The sequence below is a fragment of the Egretta garzetta genome, unplaced genomic scaffold (assembly GCF_000687185.1).
Source record: "Egretta garzetta isolate BGI_Z169 unplaced genomic scaffold, ASM68718v1 scaffold258, whole genome shotgun sequence".
NCBI lineage: Eukaryota > Metazoa > Chordata > Aves > Pelecaniformes > Ardeidae > Egretta > Egretta garzetta.
Genome location: NW_009260413.1, coordinates 1,019,893 through 1,038,285, shown reverse-complemented (window position 1 = coordinate 1,038,285; position 18,393 = coordinate 1,019,893). Strand labels below are relative to the sequence as shown.

At 39.6% G+C, this 18,393-nt stretch overlaps 1 protein-coding gene across 1 annotated transcript in view; it reads right to left on the bottom strand.

Annotated features, from left to right (window-relative positions):
• Positions 1 to 11,865: 11,865 nt before the first annotated feature.
• The window catches only part of GAB1 (GRB2 associated binding protein 1), a 43,175-nt gene continuing 36,647 nt past the window's right edge, over positions 11,866 to 18,393 (bottom strand). Inside the window, exons 7-10 of the mRNA XM_035899189.1 lie at positions 16,843 to 16,936; positions 16,365 to 16,488; positions 13,348 to 13,470; positions 11,866 to 13,098 (exon numbers count right to left, since the gene is read on the bottom strand). Of these exons, the coding sequence (XP_035755082.1) occupies positions 12,940 to 13,098; positions 13,348 to 13,470; positions 16,365 to 16,488; positions 16,843 to 16,936 (500 nt within the window). The 3' untranslated portion in view covers positions 11,866 to 12,939. The remainder of the gene's footprint in view (positions 13,099 to 13,347; positions 13,471 to 16,364; positions 16,489 to 16,842; positions 16,937 to 18,393) is intronic.

The following is an 18,393-nucleotide window of genomic DNA, read 5'->3' as shown; positions in this document are numbered from 1 at the left end:
CGGCTTGCTGGAGCAGCCGCGTTCTGTAGTAAAGCAGATGACGACGATGCGTTGTACAGTAACGTCACTCATAACGCCCCTTCGATGCGAACGGGTCAGGTTGCGCCATAGGTTCCTGGTAACAGCTTGTAGCAGCTACGGGGAAGCCCATCTGTCTCGCTTTTAACGTTTAAAGTTAACTACCATCCCAACATGCTCTCCCTCCATCCACAGGGTTACTAACGTAACCTGTACCCTCGTCAAAATGCAATGCAAGGACGCCGCCGCTGCTAGGAAACGGCAGGTCTGGGTAAAAAACAGTGCCTTGTTTCGGGTCAATAGAACAGAACATCTCCAGCCAGAGAGAGTGAAGTGTGAATACAGTAACTCGAGTGCTCACCAACATGGGTGCCAGGGCTAACCGCGCGGGTCGCCTTCCCTCGCCTTGGGCTGAAGGAGCCAGACCAAGGTTGTAGGCAGAGAAGCACGGTTTTATAGACCGGATGAGGAAGAAACACAGTGTCTGCTCCTAGCTTGAAGCCACCGCCGGCTGCAGCCTCCTGCTGTAGACCATGGCGGAGCGCATCAATGCTTGCATTGCAAGGAGTGCTCCTCACTGACCCTGGTACCAGAGGGCACGTCCTGGGAGAACCCTGGAGCGCAGAAAATGGATGAAACGAAGTGGAAGGTGAACGCAAGAGCACCACTGTTGCACTCCCAACTGCTGGCAGAGGCCGAGCCCAACTGGCCAGGCTTGAGGCAGTCTGGAGGAGAAGCCCCCTGAATGGTACACAGCGCAGGCAGCCAGGCACTCCACATCAACCTCATTGCTCTACAGATCTGCACATGCAGATTTTTGTTACATCCGTACCTATGTCCGCATCCAGAAGTCGTACGAATGTCAATGCTGCCGGTGAGTGTACTCCACAGGTCTGTGAGGCTGCGTCTCCCAGGTCCTGAGAAACTACTGTAACCACGAAGGTAGCAGCTAAACTGACACCATCTCCGTGACAATCATTACAACTCTTCATTCTATTGTTTTTTACTACAGACATCCGTTAAAATTTTTTGAAGTTGAAGTGATTAGCTTTGACATTTCCAAAAGATTGTGTCACTATATTTCTGCCAAAACTGCTCAGAAGAATAACATCCCAGAAAAACCTCAATTTTCCTAGAATAGGATTCCTCAACTAATAATGAATTTACTGACAGATTCTCCCACTGCTTGTTGTCATCTCTTATCACAGACAAAAAAACCCTAAAACCAACACACCAGTCCCTGAGCTTTGCTGAAGGCTTTTCTCTGCATTCAGGGAGACAGCTTTAACTTTTAAATACATGCAGTAGCAAATTCTACTAAATTGTATTAATTTAGCCACTTACAGTATTCCAGCATAGTCTTGTGTCCAGTTTTAATTTGCTTGGCCTCAGCCTGTACCCCTCTACCTCCTCTCCTAGAGCTGCCCCAGCTGATGCAGTGGTGTGGTCAGCAGGGAAGGGTGGGAAGCAAGCTCCGCTCCCCCTCCCCGTTTTGCACTCTCTTATCTCCCCTGCAAAGCACTCAAAACTACACATGGAGGATCACTGGAGAAGAAAAGCGGGGTAGAAGGTCCTTGGGAAGGAGTCCGGTATTTGGGAAGAGAGGTGATGATGTTTCAGCACCTTCGACACCATCTTTTATAATCAGACTAAAATCGCCAGGTAAGATCATACTTATTTGGTGGGGAAGGTGACAAAACTTTGTAAGGGGAGAGGGAGAAAAGCACCACCTCCATCCAAATCTCATCATTGATTCTCACCCGTCCACCAAAACAAAACACCACCATGTCAGGTGGTGTGGAGATAAATTGTTTCTCTTTTCTTCCTGGCTACTGCTATAGGTTCTCCATTTCCCTTACTTCTGAGAAACTCTGCCTTTACCATAGAGATAGGATAATTTTTGCTTAAATTTCAAAGTTAATATGCAAGAAAATACCAGCTCCAAATATTTCATTCACAAAAGGTAAAACATTATAGAAAAAATATTACTAGCCAAAACCTGAATTCCACTGTAGAAACGGGATTTTTTTTTCCCCTCTCTAAATCAGAGGCGGGGGAGGGGGGGGGGGGGAAAGAAAAAATTAGCCTTGCAGTTGTATGCAACCTGCAATATCATATGAGTATTTCTGGATAGCCCTAACAGCACAGTAATGAAATACATTTTATAGACCCAAATGCTTCTGAATAGATGATTCACATCTCAACAAAAATACTAAGTCTAGCTCTAATCCATCCATTATTTCATTATTCAGGATTACTCACTTGAAGTTGCCACAGACCCTATATCGCCGCAAGAGAGCCACATCACTAGGAGTCAACTCCTACATCAGAATTTTGAACAAGCTATTTCCAAGGGAAGAGAACCATGCTGTGAAACAGCAGAGTTACCAAAATCTCTGCCACGCTCAGAGGAAAAGGGTCAACTAGAGGCAAAAATAAAGCAAACCATTAGGCTTCTAGCAAGTACAGAGGGCAGGCATAACAATTAAAAAAAAAAAATCTCATGTTGAAAGTGGAAAGTAAGACTAAAGGTTCCAAATTTCTTAAACTCCTGAAAGCAGAGCAGACGACTATGCAAAAAAAACCCAAAACCCAAAAAAACCCCAAACGCCAACCAAAACAGGAAAGAAGGCTTTCCAAGTTAACATGAAGATGCTCATGAATGTGCAAAATCATAACAGTCCATACAGAGCCCGAATATGGAGACCTTATATTAAAAGCAACCAGCGGCACAACGAAGCTCATGATGGGGGTTATTAATGTGCTAAACAAATACACAATAGGGCAAAAAATCCTCCCTCAGCCAGCACTAAACTGCAGAGACAAGTAATTATTAACATGCTTATAAAGAACAGTTTAATTACAGATTTTTGTCAAATCTCTCAGGTGACGACATCTTTCAATTTTGTTGCTCAGCTGTGTATCATAACTTTAATATTCTTTAGATGACTTCTTGTTAAATAAGAAATTTGGACACCACAAGCAAGAGCAACTCTAAATGACAACATTGGCTGTGCAGCAGTTACGCTAGCAGGCACTGCTGTACATGTATCAACACTAAATCGTCCCAAAGTTTGAGAAATGAAAGGAATGAAAGAGAGCTGTTTGTGGTCACACCATCAGAGATACGGCAGCCATTTGGATTCGAGAAGGTCGGAGAGGGGAGAAAGCCTGGTTTGCGTTCAGATCTTAGGGTGTTTTGATGTCTTTCGAAGTTTAGTTTACAATACAAAAGTAAAATACTATGCAAGAGAGATTTAGATAGTGCCAATTTTTCTGGCCCCTCACAATGCTGATGTTGAGCTGGACTATCCCATCCAAATCTAAATGTAATTAGGCCTACTTCAAAGCCATCACATTTCAGTCACGATCATTTTTATTCCAGTCTCAGATTAATGGTGCTGCAGGTAACAGGTGATACACACACACAGTGCCAGTAGTCAAATCTGAGCCACCATTATCATGTTGTGTTTGTTAAAAAAAAAAAAAAAAATCTACCCATCAGCAAAGGTGCAGCTTCATCATAACATTGATTTTCACTGTAAAAAACCAGCAACCACACGCAAAAGACATTTACATTAATTTCAGTAGATCCCTTAATGCAATGGAAACAGTGTTTTAGAGTTTACCACACGTAAGCGTATAAATATCTACCCGTGGGCTCTTTACATTTTGAGTACTGTGAAGATGACACTGAAGTTATTCAAACTACAGTGTAACCATCCTAGCAAAATTAATGTTCATCTGCAGTGCTTAAACTGTAAGGAACACTTGCAAGCCTACTATGTTTTAGGTCTATCTTCAAAAAGTAGACTACAAAAATAGTGACACACGAAGACCAAAAATCTTTCAGATTTTGCACAGCCAGAAACCAATGAAAATTTGGTAACAGCAACACATCCACATAGCATGCCAGGCTCCGCTTGTGTCCAGCTTAAAACAAGCCCTTTGAGCAATAAAATTTACCCATGCAAAAAACCCCAGTGTCCACTGCTGATACTTGCTACAGAAATTGTTGAAGAACGGAGATTCTGTAACAGGCACCTCTCTCACAGAAGAAACCCAGAATGGATAAAATGCTTTCAGGTTTTATTTGCATGCTGCTGTGACTGAAAAGGCTCAACCAAATGCAAAAATACAGAGGTTTTTTTATATGTAAAATACATTTTCCTACAGAAAATAATATACACGCACAATTTCACCATACACACAGATCCCTCCCTTTTCAAAACTCCAGATTTTCCTCCCTCTGCGGTCAGGTTCTTCCCCGACCCCATTTTCTCGCACTCATGAAGCCCACTTCTCACCGTTACGGCATGGCAACCGGAGCGGGAGGATGCAAGCAAAGCGGCTCCCTTGCAGCAGTCACTTCCTCCATACATTGGCGCTACCGCTAAGCCACCTGACTTCCTTCCGGTGCAGTCATTCTTAGAGCAAAAAGGATGTTAAGAAGTTGGATATAAACCTGGACTGAAAGATAGGGATACATCTGAAAAGGAGTTTTCTTAAGTGAGACTTAAACTTTTCTATTTAGGCTACCTCTGCAATTTTTATCACCAAAAGTGAATGATTCTCAGGGGATTCCACATACACACAGGTATCTGCCTGTAGACCCAAATTTTCTAGAGCAAGGCCTCTGTCATAGCATCTCAATCTGATTTCCATGGTTTTCTTGCCTTTCTTACACTGCTTTGCTGCTTCTTGGTTGTGACCTGGGCCAGTTTTCCCTGTAGTGTTTCGATATTTAAACAAATACTCATGAAGTATTTTGAAAAACACTTAGATACTTAACTCATATCGATAAATACCTGCCCCTTACTTCCCTGTAACTATAGTCTCAGAATAAATAGCACATACAGGGGCTTCCAGTACAGTTTTTGCAACAAAACTGGTGGGTTCTTACATGTGTAGACTATGCTTGCTTTGTGCCACACGTATTTTCCAAGTCCTTGGTATTAGACATGAATACACATTTGGTATTAGGCTATATTCACTTCTTTTGAATTACTGCTTTGTATACGTCATCTGAATTCTGTTCTGCGTTAGTGATTATTCTGAGTAACAACAGAGATTATTTGATATGTTCAGAAAAATTCTGCTCACTCATGAAAAACAGAGCCGCTATTATAAAAGTAATTACTTTTCAAACCTCCTTTAATTAAACAGAATATTTGGGGGGAAAAAATCATGTCAGAAAGGCACAGGAAATCAAAGTGAGACTTCACCAAAGAGCTAAGTGCCTCGCGGAAAACGTAACTGCACGTATCCAGATCATTAGGATGCAGGGGATAGAAAAACTACTAATAGAAAAGAAGAATCTGACAGATGGTGTGCCCAGAACAGATACAGCTTTATAGAAGAATCTGACCAGAAGGGAGTCAGTCAGGCAAAGTTATCTCGGCAGCCACAAGCAGAAAGCCACAGCCAACAGAACTGACGGCGTTTGGAAGGGATGCTTTCTGAAGGAAATGGAAAAGGTCCGCACGGCTGCAGTTTACCTGAAGATGGTCAGACTATAGAAGATATTAAATAAAGACACACAGTTGAAATCAAGTTGTTTTGTTTGGGAGTTTCGGGGTTTTTTTAAGGGCTGAGAGGTTATTTTGTGTTTTGTTGGGGGTTTTTTTGTTTGTTTTTTTTTTAAAGGAGAATTTATTCCCATTTACAGAACAGTAACTTCTTGTTTTTAAAGTTTCCATCTTTCTACACAATGCACCTACTAAAAGAAAGCCTCAAGAACGATCTCAGAACTATCAACTGGAAATTCATCCCTGAACTTTTATGCAAGTACACCTTGGCAAAATAAAAGGTTGAAGCTAGTAATGAATGTGCATGCCTGGTCACACACCACAAAGTGCATTATCACAAAACTAGGTCCAGAATAAGCTTGCACAAAACCATCTCACAGTTCAAGACCAGACCTGACCATAAATCGGCACCTATTCAGCTTCTTGCCAAAGTCTTCTGGGGGGACTGCATCCCAGGGCAGCTTGGGTGGCTAGCTCGTGAAAGGGTGGGAGCTAACATTTTCTGATCCTTAGTCCCATACTGTAAAAGGTGGCTCTCCTCCTGATACACCAAATGGAAGGATACTCTACAGAAAACATAGACCGCAGGTACCACTACAAAAAACTGGAAGCAAACATTCACAGGCACAGCAAGATGCAGCACCGCCTGTAAGGCTAGTACTAAGTATACTTGTATCCCAATCCTAAATTTTATCCTATTCCTTTTACAAGGGGGAGGGAAACAAAGCCACCACCCACCAACCCTCTCCAAAACTAAATTTTTTCTTCAACTCTTTATATATATTTTAAGCGCACCACTTTTCCAGAGCTTCCTGGTGCCACTCTGGCACTGGCCGCAGAATTTCTGACCCTGCTTCAAAGCTGAGCACTGGAACGGCGGGTAGCGGCACTCCACGGCATACAAAGGGAAGGGAGCTCACTGCGAGGCAGATCAGAGCCTGAATCCTGAGCCTGGTTGGCTCCTTTGCTTTTTCCTTCTTTTTAAAAAAAGTCCGTTGAGAGCTAAGTCTATTCCGTGCTCCCTCAAGTTGAGCTGTCAGCGAACAGAGCTAGTGGTAACGTCTTCAGGAACCATCACCTCTTTCATTTATGCAGGGAAAAAAAAATAGTTGAAACACAAGCAGTATTTTTAAAATTTAGTTCCTAAACTTCTATTTACATATCTGAGTAGAAATGAGATTTTTTTGAAAAAGTTGTTGGAACTTTCACTTCCTTAAACAGGTTACACTGGTGCATTGAGTATTGAAGTCTGCTCCTCAAAAGATCATACAATGGGTTTATCTGCCTGGGCAACTTGCAACCCTATTACACTCAATGCCATTTAAAAATGCTGCTCCACGCCTAGCTAGAGATTACGGGGCCTAACTCTGAATACCATTTGTTTCAACATTTTGGTCTCAGCTATGATTATTTTTTTAAAAATAACTGTATACATTCACTGTGATTTATCTCTATTACTATGAAGACAACCTCAGCAGAGGGTTTTAGCACCATTTTGATGCAGTTAACTCCAGACTCAGATTGAGGTACTCCCAACAGGCCAGCCTGAAGCCCGTCCAAAACTCCCATCCTTCACCACTAACAGGTTAGGGAAAAAAAATCCTGAACAAACATTTCAATTAGTCTGTATACTTTACAAGCATGTAAATCCACGGCACAAGTGCAGAGAAACAAGTAGTGATTACTTCTATATTCCCTGAAAATAGCATAAAAATATGAAAACTTATGTAATTTAAAGTCTAGTAGGAATTCAGGAAAAATAAGGCATAATTATACTTTCCTCCTATTCTGTCCATCTGATTAAAATAAATGTAGTAAAGGCTGACCAGTTGTTTGCTCACATTCGGTACCAGTGGTCAGCTTTCCAGATACCAATGTGTTTTCTGTAAACGGGGTTTTAAAATAGAATTCTACACTTTACCTGAAGCTTTAAGTGCTGTTCCTTGGGCACTGCTAGGTTATACAGCTAGTTACGGCTACTTCAAGAACAGCTCAGCTCCCCTGCAGCTAAACTTGAATAAAAGGCTGAGATGCCCTACTGTGAGCCTTTTGTTTTTCCAAATCAAAAGCATTTTATTTCATACTTAAACGTGCTCAGTCAATTCTAAAAGTAATAATTAAGCTTAGTTTTACTTTGTATTGCACCTTTTAAATACCTTCAGAAGACTGGATTTCCACACCCTCTCCCAAAGTGCCATCAAGTCATCTGGGTACCCCATGCAAGTCCCACATACACACACTAGCACCCAGCACCAGCCAGAAAGAACCTCAAACAACATTTAATAAAATCTTACTATAACAGTAGGACTGGCCTTTTTCAAAATTGATGCAACACACATTTTCTTATTGTTTCATTGCAGATATAATTTACCAGGAAAAGGCTTGGCAACAAAGATGGAGCCTGCAAGAATCTTCAAGAGTGAATCACAACGGTTACTACAAATGTTGATTTTATAACAGTGAGAAAATTCTGAGTCCCCCCCACATTTGTATTTTATGTTCTAAACCGTATGTTTTTTTTTCTCCTATTCCATTTTACCGTAGTGAACTAAAAGATTTCAAAATGAGTAATTTCTAACGTTCACCTTCTGTTTTTAAATACAGAAGTAAAAGGCATTGGCCCATGCCTCGTGGTTTAGAAACTGAAAAATAATTCTACTGGCTTACTAAATTTGGCATCGCAGTGAGATACTTATTTTGCAAGTTGGTTTTACCAAAGCTTTTAGTGCTTAAGTTACGTGTGTACACTGCAGATTACACAACTGTACACTTATTTCTCATAAAAATGTTGAAGCAAACATAGATCGTCCCTTTCACATAAAACACAAGAATTTTCCTTTAAAGACCATCTAAAAAGACAACCACTGGCATCGAACAGTCTAGCTCTGCTTATCTAATGACAAGATGTCAAAAACTTTTCAACTAGTCATGCATTCAATACCTGCTATTCTCCCACTTCTGTTACTCAACATTAACATCAAGGATGCTGAACCATAAACACATACTGGGAAACTTTTCATGTCAAAGACATCATTCATTACTATCTCAAGCACCTCTTCTTTTTGTCCCACTCTGCACCTCATCAGGTTGAGACCGGCACCCAAATTGCTTGTTCAGTTAAAACAAAAAGCTAGACAAAAACCTCACAACTTGGTATTTAGTTCATCTACACCCAATGTTTTTGTGGAACATTTACCACACCAATTGCTGGCCAAGCACTTTTTTGTGGTGACAGACCACATTAGTATTCCCATGTAATACGATGGACAACAAGAAATGAACCTTAAGTGGTGTTCAACGCAAAAGAGACCAAGAGCAGATGCAAGAAATACAGAGACTGATCTCCAAACTTAAGTTTGCTTGTGGATAGTGCTCAGCTTCCTAAGAGCTATAGGTGTAAAATATCCAAGCAGATTAAGTGATATTATTGCTTTCTAAAATTGCACACTGATATTGTATGGCAATATCTTTTTCTTGAGCAAATAAATATCCTTTGGCTTTTCATGACACAAACCTGTATAGTAAAGGAGGGAATGGAAGGTTTAGTCCAGGGCTGGCTGGTAGGTTTCAAAGTAGTTTTGCAGGACTACAATATATATATAAATTGACTGCTGCAGTCAGTAATAGCTGAGCTCAAATTGCACTGCGATAAAAATCTTGCTTAGCTCATAGTGCAATGTGAAAGCTATAGACCTGCCCATCGCTCCCTATTTAGCTACATGGAGCAACAAATTCTAAGTTACTTAATTGAAACAGCAAGACTGTAATTTGTCTGTACACCCTAGGTGTGGCACTATGTCACAACTACCCTACATGAATGGACTGTTAATTATTTTTACATAAATACAAATTTCAGTAAAGTAAGAAAAGACTAAGTATGGCCGTTAGTACTTAGCAGATAACATGTTGTTGAGATTATAGCATAAAGTGATACCAAACCACCTTTAGTCAATCTTAGTGCACAAGGCACCAAGCTTTTCTTTTGACTTTTGTGAGCAGTAGTCTCTGCATTTGTAGAAAACCTGTTACACACATGTATTTGCAGTTTGAAATGACTCTTGGTTATGACACATACAGCAATGAGAACCATATCCACAACTGGTAATGTACTGTTTTAGCGAAACAAGAACTAACTTACCTGTTTGAAGAAGAACACCTGACAAACAACACAAACTACTTCTGCACCGGTATCTGCTGGAGCTTCCACTGGTGCCCATTCCTCCAACTGTAGCGTGCTCACAAAGCTATTAATGGAAAGTTACACAAGGCTAACAGCAGTCCAGCTTTCCTTCTACGACCTACAATTTTAGGATTCACATTTTCAATTTAATATTCACATCCTTAGACTATCCAAGAGCTCAGACAGACCTGCAGCACGAAGCTTTATCGGTGAAAATGAGATGTATCATCCAGCGTTAGTATCATGTCTCTGATGCTGAACATCCTTTGGACAACAAGTAGAGAAAATAAATAACTGGAATTAGGGGGGGGGGAAACTGTTTAGAAATCTAATTAAAGAGAAATTTTAGACTATTACTTAAGAAATCATTATACTGTCTATACAGGCTGAAAGCTGCTGTTTTCCTTAACAAAAGGAAGGGGGGAAAGCCTAGAACTTAAGAGTGGATTTGCAATCATAACAACAATTAACATTGTGAATGCTGCCAGATTTCAAATGAAGAAAAAATAAGTGTAATCTGTAAACCAAGGACTGATATCGGCAAACTTAGAGCAAAACCACCTTGTATCACTAGCTCAAAAAGAGAGGCCAGCCTAGGAAACGGACTCTTTCAGGCATTTATATTTTATATTTCGTTATCAGAGATGCTCACATCATCTGAAAAAAATAGTATAGATATCTAAATATAAGTATTACTGCTCGATTACAAACCCCCAAAGAGTTTTAAAAATAATACATAGTTGTGTAGTTGGTAAATGTTTCAAGGACAGATGGGTTAGGGATAGGTAAAAGATGAGCAGCCCTCCCAAACCTTCTCCCTCAAATTCTCCCATCTATACAGAGAATAAAGAAACATGAGTTTGAAATATTCCAAGATCATCTTATTCCTTGGGTGCATGCGTGAGTCCACAATAGGATTCTCCTCCCCAGTGGCAAGCACCAAACCAATTATGTAGGATAAACAGCAAAGTGATTATCTAACCGCACCTGTTAATGGATTACAGGCATCTCAGCAGTGGAGATGCACTGCTGTCATTGTACCAGTAAGATGCTTCAAGATGCTTCAACCAAAACTACCACATTAGTTACAAAGTACTCACCATGCCTATGGGTGCTTCAACTGTCGCATCAGTGAAGAAGAGTTTATTATTGGATAGGAAGACCGTCAAAGTGGAGTTGAACTATAGCTCCAGAATCTTTATGGATTTGAACTACTTTTGATAGAGCCATCAAGGTCCCCTCGGCTCACATCGCTGCTTCTGGCTTCCAGAAGACAGGGAATTCAGATTATTTAGCTGCTTGGTGCAGGGTTTTAAAATAGAGAATAGTTTTGAAAATTGTTTTAGCTGTACATTTTTTTTTTTAAGAGGTACTAAGAGGTAATCCGCAATTTTGAAAAGCGTGGTCAGTATCGAGGCACCTTCGTAGACACATTAACATTGGTTTGCTGTTTCACAGGACAGAGTTTACACATCAAAACTGAACAACTTGATTTATTTAAAATTCACCTCAAAATGCATTGTGTTTAGTTTCTTTTTTAAAATGAACATTCAAAGCATCAAAATATTACTAATTTAAAAAGAACCTTTGTTAAGAATAAGATAATTTACATACTATAGATTGTGGTTGTGAGGGGAGAGAAACAACCAACGGTAGATTAGGCACAGTACTAAGGCCAACATGCCAGAAAACAACACAGCTCTATGCTCAACTTTTAAATGATCTGGACAAAATAAAACAATCGGGTGGGAAAATAAAACCAACCGCTTACTTGAGGGTGTTTGTGTGTAAAAAAAAAAAAAAGTGTTAGTAAGTTTTCTATCTAGACCTAACTCATTCACGTATTTAAAGAACTCTATCTTCTTCCAAATATCAAAAAATGTTTCTAAACCAAGGCAGATTATTATTTGGAACTGGCATAGTAAAATAAAGGATCACAGTATACAGAGCTTAAAATCCTGTACCAGGAAAGAGCAACAAGTGGTTTACAAGGGGATCATTTAAGTATATCATCTAATTTTTAAAAACAGAGATATAAAATATCAGTTGCATAGGGATTTAAATATAAGGCCAAGCAGGAGATTAAAGTAAAATAGAGATCATAAGAAGGGCACTATGGTGTCAAAACATAGTATTTCCATTTGAATTAATGTCTAATTCAAAATCACAGTATTTTGCTAGTACTACAAACAATGAATGTCAAACTGTCCCATTAATCTTGAACTGAAAACTGACATTAGAACTTCTAAATAGTACAAAACTAAAGCTCATTGTCTAAACCTGATCAGTGTATTAGCACAACAGTGCTTGGTACGTACCTGATTTATATACTCTACCTTCTGTAAATAATATAAAGGTTATTTCTTGTTAATAAGTGTGAGATCACAATATTACTGCATGCCATCAGTGGTTTGCAGGCTTACTTGATATTTAATTATTCAGTCTTTAAAAGTGTAAGATCCCACCCTGCAGAATCTTCACCCATTGAACACAGAACACTGTCATTAATAAAATACAATAGAAGTTCCACCACTAACAACTAACATATAAGCCAGGATTGTAGGTCTAAACCCAGTACAGTTCATTATTATTAACTCACAGCAATTTTTGTTAGGAAGGTAACCTGTAGACTTCCAAATAATCTTGTGTGTATTAAATATAAACAAGTATGTAACTAACTGTCGTCTCTTGGCATTTCAAGTAGATTATTCAATTGTGAAAGTATTTCCGCAAAATCAATTTTAAGTTGTTAAAATGAAGTTCAAATATTAATTTCCGTATCTACATGTAGCTTAATTAACCTAAAATTGTAAGGAATAGTAGTGTAAGGAAAAAAAAAATTCTCCAGATGAATTAGGCGTTAAGGTACACTAACTGGGAATACCTGAACCAACATTGTAACTGAAAAAGTGCATAAACATAGTAATACTACAAATGTGTTAACTACAGAACAAAAGGCTTTCTGAAAGCTAAGCGATACTATTTTACATGTTATTTACAGGTTACAATTTTTCCAGAGACCACAGAGCCAATTTACGATCTTAAAATTCTTCTGATATATTCGAAGTGTCCTTTGGCTTCCATCCTATTCGGTCAAGAAACTATTCACACACTAGTGAATCAGGTACTGTACAGTCGAACAACACTGCCATTGTGGTTCTGTAATTCTTCAAAATTCACTCCTTTCTGTTCTTTGAAGAAAAAGCAGTATTTTCATTTCACGCTTTTTGTAGGTGTTTCAGATTCTGTAGACTGTCTCCCATCAGTCCACGCCTCTCGTGTGCTCTTCAGTGCTAGTGTTTTCTGCTGGTCGACCACAACATAATCAACTCTTTCATCTGCCACGCTGCTGCCTGAACCACTGCTCTTTTTCTGGGAAAGGGAAGGGAGAGTGAAAAACATACGTTAAAATAAAGTAACAACAAAAATTAAGTCGATGTCCCAAACAGATCTAGAACAAGCACAGGTTTCTCTGAAAGGTCCAACACAGCCTGTCTGATCGACCATTTGACAAACTAGTTAAGATGGTCTTGCTGGAGGCTCCCCGCTTTCCCAGCAACTGCTTGTGAAGAAATTTTAAACTTGTGATGGCAGAAATGCAAGAGTTGAAGATTTGCTTACCTTACGAGGTGGGGTAGATTTTCCTGAATCTAGGTCCAGATCTAAGTATTCTACTTGTTTATCTCCTTTAGGTTTTACCATAGGGCTGCTTCCTCCATCAAGACTGTTGCTTCCAAACAAATTCTGAAATTATAATATAAATAACTTCAGCTACAAATGTACATGCTAATAGTCCATATATGATCAAATATGCTTATTAGAAACCGACAAAATATTAAAAGTTAAAAAACTGACTGAGAGCTCTTGCAATCAGTTAAACCATGCAAATTGTATTGACGCTGTATAACAAGGGGATATATTTTAAGTCAAAACTGGGGCAGAGTTGAAAGCAAATGGGTGGGAAAAAAAGCCCCAAACCAGCCCCCCCAAATTTAAGGTTGCCACCGAACCAATCTATGCCTTCCACCTAATGTCCCTTTCATATCACAAGAAGAATGGAGCGTGATTTGTTCTTTTTAAATGAAGTTGTTACATCTCAAATTTAGCATGACTTAATTACAGACTTTTTTTATTTCCTTAAATTGCTGTTAAATACCATCCAAGAAATTCAGTCTTACAATAGTGGCAAAACTTCAAATGAAACTTTTACTTTTCATTCAAAAGCCATCATGATTAAGCTGAAAATCAAAAAGTGTTATTCAATTGGTAAGACCCAAAAGGTTAAAGCTTTGGGAAATTTGTGTAGGGCTACCTGGAGTGAAGTTGCATTGCATATACCTAAATTTCAATTAGCCCAGACTTGTACAACCTCACCTCCTCTGTCCTCTCCCAGCCTGATCCCTCCCTCTTAACAGGTGTTATAGGAACAGTACAATAGAAGGACTCTTCTCTAAAAGATAAAGAAAAAAAAGGAAGACAGAGGGCAGCAGTCAGCAAAAAATGAAGAGGAAGGCAGAAGGAAAGACAGGAGGGTAAGGCTGACAGCAACTTGAAAGAAAAAGCAGAATATTGCTGATTTTATTAAATAAAACAGAAGTATGACATGTCCAAACAAAATGCTTCGAAGCCGATGACAGAAAAAGATGAAAAAGTATGGACTCCTTTCTAAGATGCAGTTGGAACAAACAAAAATTTCTAAAACATCTACGTGATTGGCACATTTTAAAACAAAGGCCTTGAGATATCTGGAAACGTTCAGGTTCTCTAGGAAATAAAATACTTTATGGGTTAAAGCTTAATGGGCAGGGCTTTTAAAATGGAAGTTATCCATTATATCTGTATCATCCAACTAATTTAATGTTGGTAACAAGGACAAACACAAACAACTGAAACAAAGTTCATTTTCCTTGCCCAAATTCTCCAGACAAATTTCTGCATATTTAACATACAAAAATCGGGTTCTGTATCAATGTTTCTCTTTAAATAAAAAAGAATCTGTTATTTCAAACAAACTAGACAGGCAGAACATATGCATTAGAAAACAGAAACCTTAAATATGTGTAAATGAAAGGAAGTCTGTAGAACAACCTTAAAGGATGAACGGTGCAAGGCAACAGAAGATTTTAATGACAGGCCATCTGAGCTGTGATATTAATTATACCGTCTCGGCACTGAAGTTAAACCCCTGAAATGGCATTGTAAGAATCAACAGAAATCCCCAATTTGAACTGCAATTCTGCTGCAGGCAGAACTGTGGGAATAGGAGATTCCAAGCCTTTGAGTAAAACGGGACGTTCCTTGCATTTGTAAATGGGATGTTACCGATTACTTACCAATGCCTCTTGCTAGAGAGGGGCTAAGTTTTTACACCATGGGCTCCCCACTCCCCCTGCGCTGCCGGCAGGTCAGACATGGTACAAAGCCCAAGCCAGGATGCTCTGCAGGCTGGTGAGCTTGCACCAAGCCGGAGCTGCAGCAGAGAAGTCAGCAGGACCGCAGCTTGCTCAGGGGGGAACCAAGAGGTAGTGTCCAGAGGCAGCGATGGTGAGCTGGAGGGGAGGGAGGCTAGAGGAGATTGGGGAGAGTATCCAGAGCAGCAGGGGATGGGGAAGCAAGCAGCACCCCGAGAGGAGGAGAGTCCAGGGTATAGCAAAACAGGCTAGCAGAAGCCATATAAGAAGGCAGACAAACAAACGGAACAAAAAAGGTGCTAGACAGGCCCTCCCCAAAGAAGGTCTTTCGTAACGCTTTAAAGATGAAAAATGCTGCTGTATTCCCTACTAAGAACCCAAGCTGTAAAAATGTGGGGGATGCATTCAACTGTACTGAACAAAAAGCTGAGCTAAAGATACAGGTTTTCCTCCAGTGCTTTAGGGGTATTCCGGCCCACATTTTAGTTTAGGCCTAGGTCTACTGCTACTCTCTTAGTTTAAAATACTAATCTGTTCTTCTTTTTCTGTCTTTTCTTCCCCTCAACCAAACAAAGACCACAGCACACATCATTAACTCTTCCTAACCAGTTCTTCACTTACTGCACTGCAAGCTGAGTATCTGAAATTTTATTATCTGAGAAAATTCTCCCCCAAAGGGGAAACCCCCCAGATATTCAATACACAAAGACCCCTTCTATCCTCTTTTTTGAAAGCCTAATAAAAGTACACATAGCTCAGTTTTTTATAGAAAATAAACAACAAACATCAATCCTTTTTCCCTGCCCTGTTTCTTCCACATTTCTTGGAAGATGTCCATTTCATAAAGGTTTTTAAGCCTGTCTCAGACGTCTTAAGACAGTTTATTTCCCTTGATGTCATAATACTGAACCGGTGCATAGCCCAGGACAAGCAAGAGTTCCCTAGAACAGACAGTTTCTAGGGAAGAGGAAAGAAAAGCCCTGTATTGAACTGTTTTGTACAATGGTTGCATATACTAACCATTCTCGTTATATATGATTATGCTCTTAACTTCTTCAGTGAAATCTTACCGAAGTTACAGTTTTTCTATAGAGATTTTTTTTTTTTATTACTATTTTGATCTAGAAGCATAAAGGGAGTGATTTTGAGCGGAAGGATTTGTGTTTGCATGATTTAAAAGTAAGGACTGCACAGGAAGAGAGTAGTTAAGACGTAGATTTTACATACTGGGTCTTCAGAGGACTGATTTGGATTCATGGATACATAATTCTCTTCACTGTCGTGTGAGTCACTGCTGGAAGTTGTGCTATGAACTGAATCCGGTCTGGGAGACATGGGAAACCTGGAGGAGCTAATTACCAGGAATTATTTTACAAACAATACATCTCGAATATCTTAAACCTCCTGGTAAACAACAAAAATAAGCATATTAGAGCTGAAACGTTCACTCAAGTTTACTAGTGTCACATTTTTTGGTTACACACAGTCCCATATATTTAATATTACAAAATAATAATTCATATGGACACACTGTTTCAATGCACATGTGCATAAATACATACATACACACACGTACACACACACACTTCCAAAGGAAACTTCCATTTGTATTACAGTCTAAAAATATAATAAAGATACGCACATTTATTAACACACTAGTCAACGAAAACAATTAATCCGAACGAGGAAAAGCTAAGAAACTTACTCTCGTGCAAAGCTTCTGGTGATAGGAGATCTAACTGGGGCTTGTAATTCTTCCCATTCAGGCAGAGGTTTTATTTCTAGTGGAGCTGGTTTTGCTATATAAGAAACAGACAATCTTAAAGCACAGAACATTACTAAACAAACTTAAGATTTAATAGCTTTTCAAAGCCTAAATACCAAAAAAATTAATATTTTTTAAATAGTAAACACTAGTTAGGAAAAGGAGACACTGTTCAGTTCTTAGAAAGCCATGATATATTAACTTATGTTTTTAATCTGTTTAGGTACTGAAAAGCAACATCAATTAGAACACCACCCCCACCCACCCCCCAATTTAAGAATTTTGCGAGATATACTTGTACACATTATTTCTGTTTTGAAAAGAGACTCTGAAAATGGCAGCGTCGTATTCTGTCTTTACTCTGCCACGATGACTCGTTGAACTGACAAGCCCCGGACAGGGCTGATGGACGGTTTCAGCTTAAACTGCCAGCAGAGCCAACTCTGGGTACTTTTCTTGGCTCACAAACAATTATTATTATGCAAACTCTGCCCTAGCTGCATACATGTGCCCTTACTGATGAGGTTTCACAGCTCAAAGTGTGGGCAGAATCTGCAGCGAAGACTAAGTTTGCAAAAGTGAGAGATGAGCCAACAGCCAGCTTCAATTTCAAGAGGCGCTTGGCTTGCTTCGGTGCTTTGAGCAGAGTAGCGGCATGTTTGTGCCATTAATGACAGCTAACGTTGTTCTAAAAAAGGTGCCATTTTTAAATTCCATTTTCAGAACAGAACCACAAATAGAGTAGTAGTGAGAAATGCATTATCCCTCCCTCCAGCTTGTATGTTTCACCCCTAGTCAAACTGCTGTCACAGTTTGAATCTCAACTTCATCCTCCCTAAAACTGTTTTTAGAAAATAAAACGCTATGTCATTATAATGAGACCCCTTCCTCTGCCCCCCGCCCCATCAGTTTGCTGCCTGTTAGCAGATTTACCAAGACCAAACATCAGGCATGTAGCACTAGTTCACGTGGAGTTAGAGCTCTCATAAGCAACCACACGAGGAACTGACAGAAATCAGTTGCTTAATCACTGCCGTTGCCTCGCAAGGAAAAAGCAGAACTGTACTCATTATACTTTCATTATACTCACTCTTCAGATCAAGTTTATTGAAAAGTCAGCTCTTACATTGCTGAACATAAAGAGTCACGATTCAAATTTTATGGATAAGTATCAGTCTTTAGTATCCCAAGCAATTTTCTCCTTTTCTCTGTTAAGAAGTCATAATTACGCACTCAAAACATATCATGCCTACTCGGGTAATTCTGCCACTTTAACCCACTGGCTCATAAAAAGCTGTCAGCACAGACTCAGCAGAGGAACTACAGCTCATCTATCTCAAGATGTAAGGTATCATATGAGATAAGAGTGGCAGAACCCAACTTGACGTAGGCAAGATGACAAGAAAGCTTAAGTGAGACAAAAATGATCAGCTTGGCTCAAGTCCTCTGTAAAGGCCTGAGACTACGTGGCAGATAGAATCGGTGGGCAAG